The sequence below is a fragment of the Clinocottus analis genome, unplaced genomic scaffold (assembly GCF_023055335.1).
Source record: "Clinocottus analis isolate CAN_PGR_092001 unplaced genomic scaffold, fCliAna1.0.p SCAF_7, whole genome shotgun sequence".
In the NCBI taxonomy this organism is placed as follows: Eukaryota; Metazoa; Chordata; class Actinopteri; order Perciformes; family Cottidae; genus Clinocottus; species Clinocottus analis.
Genome location: NW_027176229.1, coordinates 6,429,704 through 6,446,745, shown reverse-complemented (window position 1 = coordinate 6,446,745; position 17,042 = coordinate 6,429,704). Strand labels below are relative to the sequence as shown.

The window sequence follows — 17,042 nt, the reverse complement described above, 5'->3', positions numbered from 1 at the left end:
CTGCGGTGCATTATGGTCAATGAGGTTTTTCCGAGCAGGTCAGCGGTTGTTTGTTTATTGAGGGCGGTCCCTCTATTTTCAGCAGGGATCAAGTAGCTTGTTTTTTTTAACATTTACCATCCTCCGTCGGACTCACTATGGAGATGTGAAGAGCTGGAAGCTGTAGCTAAACCGCAGCGCTATTATTTCCTGCATTTCGGCGGCTTCAGGCCGAAGTAAGACGAAGGTTTGTGGATTTTTACACTGGCAAGCTAACGTTAGCTAAATTAATTTGAGCCAATTTTGACATTGTTATTCATGTTTCTGACGCCTTCCGCTTTTTGGCATTTATAGATGTTGTTGTCAACTCGAACTTATTATTTCAAGATTGGATCAACGTTGACGGTCTCAGGATTCAGCCTCGTCTGAACTGTGTAATCGACCCTGTTATATGTAATATAGGCGGCCTGCTTCTGTTGCTCAGCAGATATTTAGCCAACATGAATGTCAACATTAACTCTGATTGTGGGATTTTTTAGATACACTATTATCATTGTTTAGTGTATTATACTTGTACAACTACGTTAGAATTAAGGTCAGGAATGTGTTGTTTTTTGGTCGCTGCTGAGGAAATCACTGACACCTACTGGGTGTCACTGACATGACACAATATTTATATGAAGACTCTCTTGCATTGCAATACAGCTGGATCGAGATATGTTTTTTTTTTTTATAGGATGAGGGATCTTCAAGCAATTGACAGCCTGCTCCTGAAGGAGTTGAAGTCATGTCGTGCAAAAGAGTACAACTTTCTTCCCAGAGAGACTGGCCTGAGGATGATGGAGTCAGCTTCCACAGAGGTAGTAACCCGCTGAGACACTTTTTACATTTTTGTTTTTTTTTGGTGCAGGTTTATGGGATCGCAAGAAAAGAAAATCAGTTCCCAGCGATGTCTATCTAACGTATCGTGGTATATTTTCAGAATCACACTGGAGTGTCTGCAAAATGCAGGGACACCAGAGTAGAAGAACTGTGGGGTCTGACCAGCTTCTTTGGCTACAGTACTCAAACATTTGTTCAAGCTGTCAATTTGCTTGATAGATTCCTCACCATTATGAAGGTAAGAATTTAACAAAGTATTTCATTTGTTATTTCACATTACAACTTTTGATGTTTTGTATCTCCAGTAAGAAAAAAAACGCCCACAATGACTTTATTTGACCTTGTATCATGGGATGTTGACTCACACTTATCACTGTTGTGTCACTGTGTCAGGTGCAGCCCAAACACTTGCCCTGTATTGGAGTCTGCTGTCTTCACATTGCAGCGAAAATGGTTGAGGAAGAAAACAATGTTTCTCCCACCCATGAGCTCATTCGCATCAGCCAAAGCAAGTTCACCGTGTCAGACCTGTGTCGCATGGAGAAGATCATCTCGGAGAAGCTCAGCGTAGAGCCCATAGCAGTGACAGCTTTAACTTTTCTTCGCCTCTACTACCCAACCTTCACATTCCTGTCTGCTGGATGGTAAATATTTTTATTTTATTAAACTTACTCTTGTTGTTATTGCAGATGCATTGCTCCAGTTGGCATGGAGTTGGTCAAATAGATTATACTTTATGAGCTTTGTACTAGCGGATCACATTAGGATTCCCTCTATATTTTAAGGGAGGAGATCCCAAGCATTGGGAGACTGGAAGCCAAGCTTAAAGCCTGCTTATGCCGCCTTGTTTTCTCTAAAGCAAAAGTAAGGATGGTTCTCGGGCGACAATTTCACATCATAGCAGCATTCACACTTTGAGTCCAGTGATTTATTCATACGCTGTTTTTCTCATTTACAGCCATCAGTGCTGGCGCTGTCCCTCATTGCTCAGGAGTTTAAAGCCCTCCAGTCCATCACCTTGTCGAAGATTGTACAGCAATTCCAAAGACACCTAAAGGTAAAAAACTAAAAAAGAGTAGAGTTGTAAAATATGATTTGAATTTATTAATATTTGTTGTAATTCTTTTGGTCATAGTGTCTGGTGTAAAATCTATATTCTTGATAAATAACTTTAAAGACAATTATTTCTTTATGATGTTCTGGGATTTTGTTCCATCCCGTTGTTTTTTTTAATAAATATTGAGCGGCATTTATGTGGCAAATAAGCTTAAGTTTGTTTTCCTTCCTCCACTAATTCAATCATCTCTTACATCTCTCTGCTTTGTGTTATACATACTTTGAAATTGTACAATGTGGCATGTCAGTGTCACTGTCTCATCACGTGACAGTCAAGTTCAAGACTATTTATGTCTGCAGCCTCTTAGATGTTTCCTGTTTGTTTTCATTCCAGATCAGCGACAGCGAGCTGCTCCACTGGAAGGAACTTGTGGCCAAATGCATGACTGAATACTGCTCAAGCGAATGTAACAAACCAGACAACAAAAAGCTTGTTTGGATCGTTTCCAGGAGAACGGCCCAAAATCTGCAGGCCAATCACTTTAGTGTGCCCGGCCTGCCAACAATTCCTGAGGGGATCTGGGACGAGTGTGAGAGGTTAATAGTCCAGTTTTTTTCCATTTCCTTCATGCTGAATTCCGTGTGATTGGACAAACTGTGCCGATGAGATATTGAGGAAATGGTCATTCCTGAATGCCAGTAGATTAATTAAGTCCTCAAATTCATTACTCGGCAAAATCACAGCTGCTAACAGTAATTGAAAACAATAAGTTTTATTTTAGAGTTGAGGAACCATTAATGGTTGGGTCTTACCAACCCAAAAGCATTAATTTGCTGTAATTTGATAGATGCCTTGTATGTCACTTATTGCCTTAGTTAATATACCTGTGTACTATGGCTGCAATCAACAAATACTTTCTTAGTTAATTCATCCATTGATTATTTTCAGATCAATCTTTTAATCTATAAAATGTCAGCAAATAGTGCAGAGGGGCCATCACAGTTTTACAGAACCCAAGTTGACATCTTCAAATGTCTTGTTTTGTATGAACAATCTTCCAAAAGAAAAGAGATTCTCTTCATACAAAACAGCGGAAAAAACAAGTTCTTACATCAGGGAAGCTTGAACCAGTGAAATTGTTGTCGCTTAAAGGGGCTTTCCAGCTATTTTCTTTTACTGCACAATAGCATCTTTTCATTAGACCCTCCCTATAGCCACATCTTTTAAACTCCACTCTTTTTAAACATTTCTTCAAGCCATAACAGAGACAACACCAGAGAACCCCAGAAGACATCTGTCCATTCACTCCTCGAGTCACCGGTTTATTGTTTCAGCTCTAGCCTGAAGCTCATCTGAGTATTAATGGCTTCCCTTTCTCTTATAGTGAGGACTCCTGTGAGGACAGCCCATGCGGCTCGCCAGGAAGTGACGGCGAAGGAGCCTTCTTCCCTTCCACCTTTCTCAACCGCAAAAAGTGACGTGTCCTTATTGTGAAGTGTAGCGACGGATGCATGTTTGTCCCCTAAACTGTATCCGATTTAAGGTAGTCCCCATGTTTCTGAGCAACCTTACGACAGGTAGCGGGTTGCAATTATTAAGTGCCTGTGTGGATTCAGTTTATTGTCTGTTTTTTTTTTTTATGTTTAAAAAAAAAAAATACAAATACTAATCGTAGAAATGGAAAATTGCAATATCTTGGCAGCTTGATGGTAGTGCATCTGGATGTCTTTTTCCAAGATGTTCTCTTTGTGTTTTGTTTGTGTCCGATCTCGGCACACTCATGGCAAATCAGTGAAGCACAATGTATAACTTGTGTTAGGGATGACACACTCACTGTTGACTAACACACTAGCACATCCTCCATCTTTTTTAAATCTGTTTTTCTATTCAATATCTACATATACACAGTATTCTCCTAGAATATGTCATACACATGTATACAATCCCAATGTGACATATATGACATCTTAGTGTGAAAATGCAAGACTGATTATGCATGGTACATTCAAATATGTGATGATGAATGGATGTTGTTCATGTTTACCAAAATAAGCTTTAAAAAAGTTGAAAAAAATGTATATAAAATGTAAAAAAGTTGTAAAAAAATTCTATGTTTTGTGAACTCTACATAATGTGTGTTGTATAAAATGTGAAAGATGTTGGAAGGGTCAGAAATAATCCTTCCATATAAAAGATGAGCTTTTCATACTCTTGTTTTTTTCTTCTGTTCCAATTCACTTGCTTATCTTTTGTCAACTTGTGGTGAAATTGTGGCACTCATATTGCACTGTAACACCTCGACACCAACCTGAATCTCTGACTTATTCTAGTTCCCTTAAAAGTCATATACTGAAGAACTGTCACATAAGAGAATTTAGTCATATTTGTCATAATGTCATAATGTTCACGTATTCTCATGACTAACACAAGCCACATGTAAGGGGTGAAAATGTGTGTAATATCCTGCAGTAATACACACATGAAATCCTTAGGAGTTGTGTATTAGTCATGCATCACACATTCTAAATATCATAAGTATACTCATTATGCAGAACTGCCTATTTCACAATAATATGTATTATATTATATTGGATTACAATTTTTGATTTATCACTATGTTGTTGCAGCTGATAAAATCTAGTTAATTTCAATTACTTAATGCACCCCTCCATATCTAAGTACATGATGATATTACATCAGAATTAATTTGTTAATATATTTTATTATTAATAATCTAAATCTACAATTTAAACAAGCTGTGAAAACAAATGTGAGTTAAAAAAGTACAACATTTCTTTTTGCCATACGAAATGACTCAAGTGAAGTACAAATATACCTCAAATTCATGAAAATATCCTCAAATATTGAGGAAATAATGTGCAATATTTTTGTAATTGTAAATATGAATGCATTGGTGTGTGCATCACTTTAATGTTACAGCTTGTAACGCTGGAGTTCATTTGTATAAGTGTTTACCCTGAGACTGCTCCTCCCTGGGGATCATTACAGTCTCATGTTAACCGACGATGTCTTTGTATTTGTATTAAAACTAGTACAAAGAAACAACACGTGGAAATATAGTAAAGTACACGTATCTCAAATTGACTTAAGTACAGCTTGATTTACAGACCTAAGGCCAGACATTAAATTTATACAATCTTCCCTCCCCCATTTCTCCAATTCAATCCCATTCATTTCATTATTGGACAAGCTGCGGAGAAGCCTGCCTCAGTGTGTGCGCGCGCGCGCGTATATGAGTGTGTGTGCGTGCGTGTGTGTGTGTGTGTGTGTGTGTGTGTGTGTGTGTGTGTGTGTGAGAGAGAGAGAGAAAGAGAGAAAGAGAGAGAGAGAGAGAGAGAGAGAGAGAGAGAGAGAGAGAGAGAGAGAGAGAGAGAGAGAGAGAGGAGGTGGTGATCTGCTTCTGGTGGTGGACGGGGCTTGTCTTTTATCTGGCTGGATATGTTGACGCGCATCACCGCTCCATCTCCATGATTAAAAACCGGCATAGAGAGGAGTCGCCTCGGAGTGTGAAGCAGCAGCAGCAGCAGCAGCAGCAGCAGCAGCAGAAGAGGAAGAGGAAGAAGCAGCAGTCGGGGGGGGAATGAGGGCGCAGCGAGCCGCGGCATCTTCACCATGCAGCCGACAGCCACCACCAGCCGTCCATTTTACTCGATGATATGAGCCCACGAGCGCCCGTTTGTCTGTACCGCGCAGACAGGCAGTGTAACGATGACAACATAGGCCAACGCCTCGCTGCAGCTTCATACAGGGAATGAAAACGCTCCCAAGATGGTCCGCATCGCCAAGGCCCTGGGTTTGGTTATTCTGTGCGTCGCCGTGCTCATCCTGTCGCTCATCAGCTATGTGTCCCTGAGAAGAGACAGCCTCTTCGCTTCCTCGAAATATTACATGGGAGGCCCGAGGATCATGTTCCACGCGGGGTTTCGGTGAGTGCGAGTCGCCGTTGTGATTCAAATCAATTGGTTGTTGTAGTTGTTGAATGTAGGTAAACACACAGGAGTCGGGCCTTGTGTGCACGATTCAACCTGGATGTGATGTACACAGCTCAACGCATCACTTTCCCCTCAAATTTCCTCAATTTTTGCAAAATGCTTCCTGTCAATCAAATGGCGAGCTGTCCGAGGTGCTACTGGTGTTGCAATATAGGCGATGCATGTCGTGCAGGGAAGTACCTGTAAGCGTACCTGTAAAACATTTACTCAAGGACTTTGTTTTTAAGGTACTTTCTTAATATTTCACAGGACATATTGCACTTTTTACATGCTCAGTCTAACGTAAAAATACATGTACGTTTCCGTTCTAAGTGTCTCGATACTTCTACTCCACTAAACATTTCAGAGGGAGATATTTTACTTTTAAGTCTATTACATTTGCATCCATCTAATCTGCCGTTGTGACTGTTTGTAAATTTCAAATGAACACATTTTTGTTGGAGATCCAATGTAGACCTTTTCCAAAAAGTACAAGTGGTCCAAAGGGTACAACCAGTCAAAGTCATGTTCCATAACCTGGTAAACTAAGACCCAAGAGATCAGATTAATAAATTAAAGATTAAGTAAATGAAATTGAGACATTAAAATGGGTTTTCACTATCTCATTGATGATTTCTAATCTGTATGTGATTATGTCCAACATGAATGCTTGTTGTTGGCATTATGAAAAACTCTGTATTCTCTCAGAGTAACCAGAACAGATAAATGTGGATCTCTTGTTTAAATGCCTCAGAAAACCTTATGAAAACTATTAATCCCTATAAAAACAAGTCCAAACAATCAACAGAGTGGTTCACACACTGGAGTCGCAGGGCTATTTCTCATGATGTTTCTCCACAGGTCTCAGTTTGCCATGAATTTCTTGGACCCCTCCTTCATCCCGTTGACTAGCGCCCTGAATGAGGAGCTCCAAGGAAAACCGTCCAAATGGAAGTTCAACAAGACGGCTTTTTATCAGCAGAAGTGAGAGATTTTAATTCTGAAGTATCTTCTTCTTCTTCTTCTTCTTCTTCTTCTTCTTCTTCTTCTTCTTCTTCTTCTTCTTCTTCTTCTTCAGCAGGCAAGGGTTTCTCTGTCAGAGCTTAAGTTAAAGGGAAAGTAACTTAAGTACACTTACTCGAGAGTTGTACTTTCTTCACTACATTTTAAAGGCAAATATTGTCCTCTTTCATTTCACTACAACATTTTGACAGCCTTAGTTACTTTAAAAAAATCAAGATGTATCCATACAAAACCTACCAAGAGCTTATAAATCCATTAGTAAATAAATGAAATGGGTACTATTTTTAGTTATATTTTTCATGGTTCCCTTTTTCTCAAATGTGAGAAACTCCTGCTTCTCCTTTTAATAATTTGTATTTTGTTTTTTAAAACTACTTCTTTCACTTTTGCCTGTCACAGCGTTAACATGTTTTTGTCTCTTTTTAGGAAAGATATCTTCACCTACATCGACATTCCCACCAACTTCTCCCTCACAAAGAACAGTGTGCGTGTTGGCCAGCTGATGCACTTTGACTACTCCAGCCACAAATACGTCTTCTCCATCAGCAACAACCTGAAGTCCCTGCTCCCAGACGCCTCTCCCATCCGCAACAAGCACTACAGCGTGTGCGCCGTGGTGGGCAACAGCGGCATCCTGACGGGAAGCCACTGCGGCCCAGAGATCGACCAGGCCGACTTTGTCTTCCGCTGCAACTTCGCCCCCACGGAGTTCTACTCCAAGGACGTGGGCAAGAAGACCAACCTCACCACCTTTAACCCCAGCATCCTGGAGAGGTACTACAATAACCTGCTGACCATTCAAGACCGGAATAATTTCTTCCTCAACCTGAAGAAGCTGGAGGGAGCCATCCTGTGGATCCCTGCCTTCTTCCTCCATACCTCAGCCACAGTGACCAGGACCCTGGTGGACTTCTTCGTGGAGCACAAGGGACAGCTGAAGGTCAAACTGGCCTGGCCGGGAAACATCATGCACGACGTCAACAAGTAAGAGGGGCGATCTGATTGTTAGTTCAGATTTTGTCAACTGTCTTAAGGCGATACCTGGAAAGTATAATCAGGGTCACAACTTTGGATTTTACATTTAACAGTTAAAAATTGCCGATGTATTATACTTTATTTTGAGCAATATTAACATGTTACAGTAGAACACATCTATTAAATATAAAGCTTTGCCTAATATACATAGTCTAAAGTCAAACTGACAAGTTTTATGATTTAGGTAAGATTTTCTTTCCGATCTTACCATTGCTTTTTCAATACTCAACTCTCCACATACCTTTTGTTTGGCACCAAAAAAAAAGAATTATAACACGGTAACCAGCTTCCTTCATCATGGAAAATGTAACTTGTAGTTATTTTACTTGACAGTTGCATGTTTGGTCACTTGGATGACGGCAGAAACAAGCAACACAAGATTGAAATATTAAATCGCCTTTAAAATTGATATGGCAACTTTGTTAACTATTTACACGTCTAGCAGAGTAACACTGATGTTGCTCTGCCTCTGAGATGTAGTGGAGGAAAAGAATCGTGTTGCATGAAATGGAAATACTTATGTAAATTTGAATTTGCAATTAAGCAAAGCACTATACTCGAGTAAACGTATTTACCTTCCGCCCCTTCATATAATCATAAGGGAAGTGGGATTATGCTGGATTAAGGTGATGAAAGATTAATCCTTGTATCCTGCACTCAGAGGTGTTTTAATATAAGGTCTAATTTTGGATGGTTGACTTGTCCCCTTCTCCCCAGATACTGGAAGACTAAAAACCTCTCCCCCAAACGGCTCAGCACGGGGATCCTAATGTACACGCTGGCGTCCGCCATGTGCGACGAGATCCATCTCTACGGCTTCTGGCCCTTCGGCTGGGACCCCAACACGGGCAAGGATCTGCCTTACCACTACTACGACAAGAAAGGGACCAAATTCACCACCAAGTGGCAGGAGACCCACCAGCTGCCCACCGAGTTCAAGCTGCTCTACAAGCTGCACAGGGAAGGCGTGATCAAACTCAGCCTGACGCACTGCTCCTAGACACACGGTGGTTTTTCAGAGGTGACGCCAGAGACCCCAGATACATCCGCTCTGCTCCAACTTCTGTTCTGATACACGATGCATGTTAAATGTTACGGCAAATTTACGACACCCTCATTCGACAAACACACACACACGCACACGCACCACGCTGTAATTTCACAGGAAGATGTCACAGACTTATCACAGCGTTGTCACTCATTTATTCGGTATATGGTTGTCTTCAGCGCTGCACAGTTAGGACTTTTTCCGCTGCTCTGTTGCTCCACTACTCTCCTTTGCATGGCTGCTGGCCGTGGCTGAACAGCACGAGCAGAACTATTGTAACTGGAGTTTGCAGGAGGATTCAACACAAAGTCAAATCTTCCAGTTCGGTTTCATACAGTTTCGATCGATTAATAGCCTTTTACAACAGTATACTGATTCTGTACACTGAAATCACTGCCTAATCTCAGGGAAGGAGTTAGATCAGTGTTTTTTTGTAATCAGATTCGAGGCCTCAAGAGAGGTGCTTTTCCTGTTTTGAGGCCATTTTCCCCCCTGTCTGAGGTGTCAGACAGTCTGGAAGATGGTATTAATTTACTGAACCAAATATATAAATATATATATAAAGTTCAATAAATTAATCAAATAAAATGTACCGTATGTATATATGTGTACTTTTGTGTCTTTTATTTTTTGTAGACAGTGTGTCTGTCCACTTAAAATGTTTTGGAGAGTCTACAAATTTTTGGAATAATGTTTGACATTCCAACAACAAGCCATAAATTCATGGACAGACGATGGTGTGTTGTCACTAGAATGCAGAATTTTAGAAAGTGGTATCGGCCTACATTAGGTTTTGAGACTAGGACGTTTAAAAATATCTTTCAACAAGTCTATTGACACGCCAGCGGCTGCATTTAAGTCACAGAAATGTGATTTTCCAAAAAAAAGAAATACCCAGAATGTTTCTTAACACCACTTCACTGTTCTGAAGGTATTTCCAGAATCATCAGAGACACTTTCAACTGTCTGGATTCAAAAACATTTAGTCTGCTAGATACGCAATCAAAAAAGATTGTTAACCTGTTATTACAAAAATCCTAAAATCAATCAAAGACAAACAGATAATTACATTTAAGTTTGGCTCATGTTGTACAAATTGAGCAAAGACATTTCTCCAAACAGCAAAAAAGATTTGCTCAACAACTTGAGAGTCGAATGTATCGACACATGAGAGCCACAAACCGGGGCCGAAGTTGCACTAGCTATTCGTAAATCTCTTCCTACGTTTGTGTAAAGTCCGAATTAACTTAGAGACAGTTTAGAAATTGTCTTTCAACCTCACAGTGACAAGAAGACCTGAGGAAGTCCTCCGGACCAAGAAATAGAAGAAACAAAATTGTCACTTTTCCGGATATTTCATGTACACATTAAAAAGGGGTATGAAGCATTAATAGTGAGCTGTAGAGGTTGTGGTATATTTTGTTACCTTTTGACCAAGCCAGGTTCGCTGTTTTCCCAATTTTTGGTCTCTTTTGTGAAGCTAAGCTATGCTGAGCTAACTGAACATACAGACATGGTAGCAATCTTCTAAACTAACGTTTGACATTTCTTAAAAAAATCAAATATCTTGGATGTAATTTGGTTCTGCAAATCGTTTGTAAATGTATGACTTTGTTTTAAATGCTTTAATTTGAATGTTTCTGAGTTGGGCTGGTATTCATTTGGTTCAGCGCCATTGGCAGATGCTGATGCTGATGGTGATGCGAGTCTACCGGATGTTATTCATTCATTTGGTCTAACTGGCATATCATTTTGTAATTTGAAGTGTTTTTCTGATGCGCAATTTCATCCAAATCTACAAAGTTTACATTGTTGCACAGCTCAGATGTGTCAAATTAAATATGCTCTTTTTTACTCTTAAACCTTAACAGGTATTATTTCAGCAAGCTAACGTTGGTAGCAAGCTATGCCAAAACTATTACACCTGCAGTTTAGTTAGTGTAAATATTTACAGTCGAACAGCTACTATGTAAGAACTAGTTGTAAAACCTGTTTTAATTGTTTAGTGTTCTTAAACAAGGAGGAGAAGTTACCACAGTTTCTTGTGACTTAAATCATGGCGCTAGTGCGGCGAAAAACATCAGGAAATGCAACATTTTCAGACAGTTTCTTCAACTAAGGTTTACTACAATTTCAATGATGAAAAAATACGAAAGAAGAGAATACACTATTTATTATACAGCTTGGGTTTAAAGAAGGGAACGTCATGTATTCATCGTGTAACCATATTGATTCCAGTATTTGTGGCATAAAACGAAGAAATGAATGAATGTTATATGACTTACTGCATCTCGTATAAAGAGCATGATCCATTTAAATTACATTGCATGTGAGGCACTAACAAATATTTTAGGCTAGTTTTATACAACCTTTTTGAAGATTGTTTTGAGGGTAAAAAATTCAGTTCTTTGCTATTCTTTGTATTCCTGCTGGTGTATTCCTTAAGAATATTACTAGTGTCTTTATATGAGAAACGTTTGAAAGCTAAAAATAGAACCCTAATATATTCCACATGGGACCAAACCTCTACAGATAAACTTAAAAATGAACAAGCTTTATTTTTTCTAATTGTAGATAATCTTGGGTTCTCGAAAACAGTCCACCCCGTCACGCCAGACTGAGGCAGACTGGTGGATGTCGGGGGAGGGGGATTGAAAGCCGGCCACATGACTCGTCTCATGACTGCAACATGTGCTCCTCGTTGTGACCTCTCTGCCTAAGGCTGAGGTTTAATACACAGGGCAATGCAGGCATTCACACTTACCAAATAGTAGTGCGTGCTTTTGTGCTCATTGTAGGCGTTTGCTAGACATCCCGTCCCACACAAAGCGTTTCTTTATGTCCGTCTCCGTCTACAAACCACAGTGCAGTCGACACCTTGAAAACACATAACTGATATAAGCAAAAGTTTGCATTTTAGCTGAATTGTAGGCCATGTATTTGAAGTCATAGATATGTTCATTTAAGGATGGTTTCTGTACTCATTAGGAATGTTTTGTAGGTACACCAAAGACCACGAGTTCAAAGGAGATAAGTTAGCTTCATACAGATTTATTCGGGATTTTGGAAGATGTATGACAACTAACAAGTATTATTGTATACAAAATGGAGTTTCACCTATTTTGATGTTGAATTTGATGTTAAATAACACTTTTTATGGCACACAAATCATTTTAGGTTTTTCGGCTTCAGCCAAAGTAATTTGATGTTTTTTATTTGTGACTCCATGAATGTCTTTCTGTAGATCAATATGTTGGAAATATCCACTGACATGAATGCAGGTCCTTTTTGTTTCTGTTTGAATTTTTATCAAAATCAATGTGTAGAATGTGTGTAAACAATATTGATGGAAACAAAGTCTGTGAGGATTGTATTTCCAGTCAGAATACCAGTATAGCTTTTAGTACATAACATGTGAATGACAAGACATTGACATATACATAACCTAAACAAACAATGTCTTTATTCCAAACACAGCACTATACAGGTTTTGTTCCAACAACCCTTTAACATTCTTGTACTTGTGTTCAAACTGCATGGCAACTTTGTTCCATTATGCATAAAAAAGCTTGGCTGCTTATGTACATGTCGTAAAAAAAGTCATATATCATGTAAGTGACTTTGCTATCTTGGTTGTTTTGACAAAAACAATCATTCATATAAGAAATGTAACCATGTCCTAAATGTTTTTTGATTATACTCCATGATAAATATACGTTATGTGCCTGCATATTCCTTCCATCAATGCCTCAATGTGTCAAATAAAACCAGTATTTTTCTCTGATAATGAATTTACTTTTTTCTTCTGAATCACAACCACTTTGTGCATTTAAAACTGTTTTTACAACAATACCAATATTCACTTAATATAAACAAATATTGTCCTACTTTCCTTCTCTCTCTCTTCTCACAATGCGCAAGCCGTGAATAAATAACACGCAGAAGGCAGATGTATGGATAATCTTTGAGTTGATTATAAGATCACACCTAGCAGGCACCCATGTCGAGCTGCGGAAAACCGCAGCGTTTCAAAAACACAGTGTCATTGGGGTGAAAGGTGAAAAGAGTGCTTGCAGGCGGTAACATCAGCAGCTACACCTGCTTCTGACAGGAGCCTCCTCGACGTCATGACTGGTGACGGTGCTGCCGTTGGGCTCAGAGCTGCTGGGGCCCTCTTGAGGGCTCTGCTCCATCCTCTTCATCACCAGTTCCAGGAGGGCGGTCACCGCCTGCGCCACGTCGACACCCGACACCGCACTCGTCTCAAAGTAGGGGATGCTGACGGGAACGGAGGGACAGGAGTTTATTGACATTCAGTGTTCGGTTCACGTCCTTTTTTCTACTTTTAACCCCTGTCATAGTTTGCACATTTGTAAAGTCCTGAGTAGTTCAAACATTAGGTGATTTTTTATTTACAGGACTGAAGAGGTATAAAAAAAAAATACAGCAAAACTCTTAAAAAGGTAAACACAAGTTTGTGAAGCAGAAACATATTGTCAGCTTTTCACTTATTTTAATCTGATGACCCCCAACATTTATCTTGCGACCCCCTCAGTGAACCACTGTGCTCAATCAAATACTAAACCCTCAAGAGGAAGACGAGTGGAGGAGGGTTGATAACAGCTCATTAGCACCCATTCATACTCATACAAATATATACATAAAAGTACACTTTCTTATTATGAGGAAGTAATATAAATGAAGTTATAAACTCACTTTGAAAATATTCAACTTGTTGTCATGAGGAAAAAGTCTCAAAAATCATGACGTCAAAAAGGGAAGGCAGCGCAAACCAGACAGGCTAAAGGCACAATAAGTGATCACGTGTAAACAAAAGGAGAGCCAACGCAAACAACAGCAAACTGTGATCTTCCTCTTCTTTAATGTTTTAGTCAAATTCATTTCTAGCCAACTGGTCAAAAAATAGTATAAAACAATGATGTTTAGCTTCATATTTTTTGTTGGTTCATCAAAGAAAACTAAGAACATTTGGACAAATTATTTACTTTAACGAATGTCTGGTGCAATTCTGTTTTAGAAGAGAAATTAAGCAATTATCAGAACAGGTGACAATTATTATTACTCAAACTGTTCTATAATGTGTAAAAGTGAGAAAACGTCTGCACGCTCTCTCACTTACTGCTGATATAGATATATATTCAAGGTTTCAGTTTGTTTCTACCTAGAAGATAATTAATATCTAAATAAAATGCCAGAGCCTCATGAAGACGTAACTATATTGTTATTTTGCCCGTCGAGTGCTGAGTAAGTGTGTGAAGCAGGTCAGGTGTACGTAAACTGAGGGCGATCGGTATCTACCTCAGCGTTGATTTAGAGTCTGAGGAAAAGGAAAAGAGGAAGTTTTAACGTCCCACATCAGGAGGGAGATATGCATGTCCTCTACATGTCACACCCCGCCTTCAACATGTGCTGTAACTAACAAACAATAGTGCTGCAATGCCTCACCCGTATCTGTCGGCCAGATCTCTGGCCTCTCTGGCGTGAACATCCCTCACATCCTGCAGGTCGGCCTTGGTGCCCACCAGCACGATGTCTGGACTATCGCAGTACGCGTTGGCCTGCAGCTGACCTGAACCGACACAGAGGAAGTCGCTCAAAACCGTGAAATGCAAATAGACGCGCGTGAGCGGACTTTAAACTATGTTAGTCAAGTTTCTCAGGTCTCTCTTTACTTTGCAACTCACTCTCAGTGGCAACACGAGAGAGAACATTGATCCAAAAGAGAATTGATCTGCAGCAGGGCGGTGCTGCTGAGATGACACATACTCATCCAGTTCCTGACGTTGAGGAAACTTTGCTGATTGGTTAAGTCGAACATCAGCAGGAAGCCCATGGCGTCTCTGAAGAAAGCGGTGGTGAGGCTGCGGAATCTGAAGACAGATATGTGTTACAGTAGAAAGCGCCGCCATTGAGCCCGACAGAAATGACTCAGAAAGCTGTCATTATATTTTAAACAGACATGGACCCCAGAGGGTGAATCCTGCTGACTTTGGCAAAACCCTTGACCTTTCCTCTAGCACCCCCATGAGGTTGAGAGTTGTAGTTTTAAACGAAACGTCTCAAGAACTGTTGGATGGATTGGCATTAAAAAATGTGGTACAGATGACATGCAAATACTTTGGTGATCATTCAGAGCAGACTGGGCTTTTTTGGGAACAGAGTATTGCAGGCAGATGGTCAATAAAGTTACATGCAGGCAAAAAAATGACGTGTTAAAAAAAGTCAAAGTATGTAAAGATGAAAATCTGAAAATTACATTAATATCTGCTTAAATATTTCCTCGTGCCATCACCAGGTCCACTTAGGTTTCTTATACTTTTGCCATTCAGCCTCAGCTGTAATTGGTGTCTAGTGCTTAACAGCAAAGGTTTGCATGCCAACATGCAAAACTAAATAGTCTGAAGTGCAGCCTCACAGACAGCGGGCATGGATGTGGACTTGTTTTGTGTTATTATTACATGTTGCAAACTATTCAGACAGTATTAGTTTTTGTTTGTAGAAAAATGTGCCAAAGCTGGTATTCCATTTGCTCTTTTCGGTTATTTGTTTGGTTTTGTTGTATTAATTGCCTTCATGGCATAGTCCTTTTTGTTTACTGGTATTTAAGTTATGTATGACTATGCTTTGGTTCTCTGTAGAGCACTTTGTAAACTCTGTTTTTAAAAAGGTGCTGTATAAGTAAAGTTATTATTATTAATAATGAGTTACTTGCTTTTAGCTTATGTGTTCTCAGTGTCCCAGGTTTTAACCTGTTGGTGGCTCCGAGTAGCAGCTCACACTGCCGTTTTGAGTCAACCACTAGGAGTCGCAAAAGTCCGAAATTTGGTGATTTGAAAGGACACGTCTAATCGTAGAAGATATTGTGATCAAAGATTAGATTTACCTCTCTTGTCCCGCTGTGTCCCAAAGCTGAAGGTGGACTTTGAAGTTCCTCTCAGTCTTCCCATCGGCACCTTTCCCCGTGTAAATCTGAACCAAACCGCAGAACAAACCTCAGAGTTACATCCATTTCAACTCAAGAATCATCCTTGTATGCGTGCCCCTAAACACATTAGATACCAAGCATCACTCACCACTCTCTTTTCCCTGAAGTCGATGCCCACCGTGGTTGTGAATTTGCGGTTGAACTTGTTGTCGGTGTACCTGTAGAGGAAAGTGGTCTTTCCCACCCCCGAGTCTCCGAGTGCCAGCAGCTTGATCAGATAGTCGTAGTCCCAGTCAGCCATAGTGCAGTTGAGTGCACTGCCACAGAGTCGAACTCACAGTACAATGCTATGTGCCGGCTTGATGGATGATGAATCTGAGGAGTTTAGAGAGAGCTTGCACGAGTAAACGCAAGAAAAACATGAAGAATAGTTCCACCTATAAGCTGTAGTTTCAGTCTGAGAGTGCAGGACAATCATGCAGGCTTAGCGGGACGTCATAACTCCTAACTCATTAGGCTCTGATCAGAGAAGGGGCGAGCACATGACTTGACCTGGCTTCCACATGAGCAGTCAAATGTCTCGCTAGTTTTTTTCCCAGACTTTACACAGTAAAAAAACAGACAGAACTCCTTTTATTAAGTCAAAGGGCTACGGGCTGACGGCTCAACACTGCATGACGCCACTCGAGTCTCTGCAACGCTTGGATTACACTTGCAGCCCAATATAAAAGGCAGCATTGAAAGTCACATTTGTCTGCGTAAGAGAAAACTAATCCTGAAAGAATGCCATCCATTTCCTTCAGTATCTTCAAAACGATACAGCGTACGAGTGCATTCAGGATTATACTCACAGCAGTGGCAGGACAGATGATACCACCATGAAATCTGGAGTCATTCCCCATGTGCATGTTTAACAGTATTGTATTCTTTGCGATCAGCAGTGTGATGAGGAGCTGAGCAATCGACCTGCGAACCTGCAGCAGGCTCAGTGTTCATCTTCCAAAACACTATCTTGATGATTTCCTCAACAAAAAAAAAACACTGAGACCAACAGTTTCACTTAAAATGAAGAAGAAACAA

General features: G+C 40.1%; 3 protein-coding genes across 5 annotated transcripts; 2 read left to right on the top strand and 1 right to left on the bottom strand.

Moving 5' to 3' along the window:
- The first annotated feature begins 25 nt into the window (after positions 1-25).
- LOC137778947 (cyclin-G2-like) lies at positions 26-4,126 on the top strand. 2 transcript variants are annotated; one of them, XM_068566344.1, is made up of 8 exons: positions 26-215; positions 716-839; positions 962-1,099; positions 1,255-1,505; positions 1,647-1,725; positions 1,820-1,918; positions 2,312-2,514; positions 3,303-4,126. In XM_068566344.1, the coding sequence occupies exons 2-8, from the start codon at positions 717-719 to the stop codon at positions 3,394-3,396; spliced, it is 987 nt and encodes a 328-aa protein (XP_068422445.1). In that variant the 5' UTR covers positions 26-215; position 716; the 3' UTR covers positions 3,397-4,126. The 2 variants fall into 2 exon arrangements, with proteins under 2 accessions (XP_068422445.1, XP_068422444.1); XM_068566343.1 differs by having other exon boundaries at positions 28-226.
- Positions 4,127-5,325: 1,199 nt separating this feature from the next.
- Positions 5,326-12,803, top strand: LOC137805181 (alpha-N-acetylneuraminate alpha-2,8-sialyltransferase ST8SIA3-like). Of its 2 annotated transcripts, none has more exons than XM_068604984.1 (4): positions 5,326-5,865; positions 6,772-6,894; positions 7,360-7,917; positions 8,686-12,803. In XM_068604984.1, the coding sequence occupies exons 1-4, from the start codon at positions 5,708-5,710 to the stop codon at positions 8,966-8,968; spliced, it is 1,122 nt and encodes a 373-aa protein (XP_068461085.1). In that variant the 5' UTR covers positions 5,326-5,707; the 3' UTR covers positions 8,969-12,803. The 2 variants fall into 2 exon arrangements, with proteins under 2 accessions (XP_068461085.1, XP_068461086.1); XM_068604985.1 differs by lacking the exon at positions 5,326-5,865 and adding an exon at positions 5,958-6,158.
- LOC137805182 (ras-related protein Rab-27B-like) lies at positions 12,493-16,342 on the bottom strand. Its single transcript, XM_068604986.1, has 5 exons — positions 16,111-16,342; positions 15,921-16,006; positions 14,804-14,907; positions 14,483-14,606; positions 12,493-13,294 (listed from the first exon to the last, which is right to left on the bottom strand). The coding sequence occupies exons 1-5, from the start codon at positions 16,261-16,263 to the stop codon at positions 13,102-13,104; spliced, it is 660 nt and encodes a 219-aa protein (XP_068461087.1). The 5' UTR covers positions 16,264-16,342; the 3' UTR covers positions 12,493-13,101.
- Between the last annotated feature and the right edge of the window lie 700 nt (positions 16,343-17,042).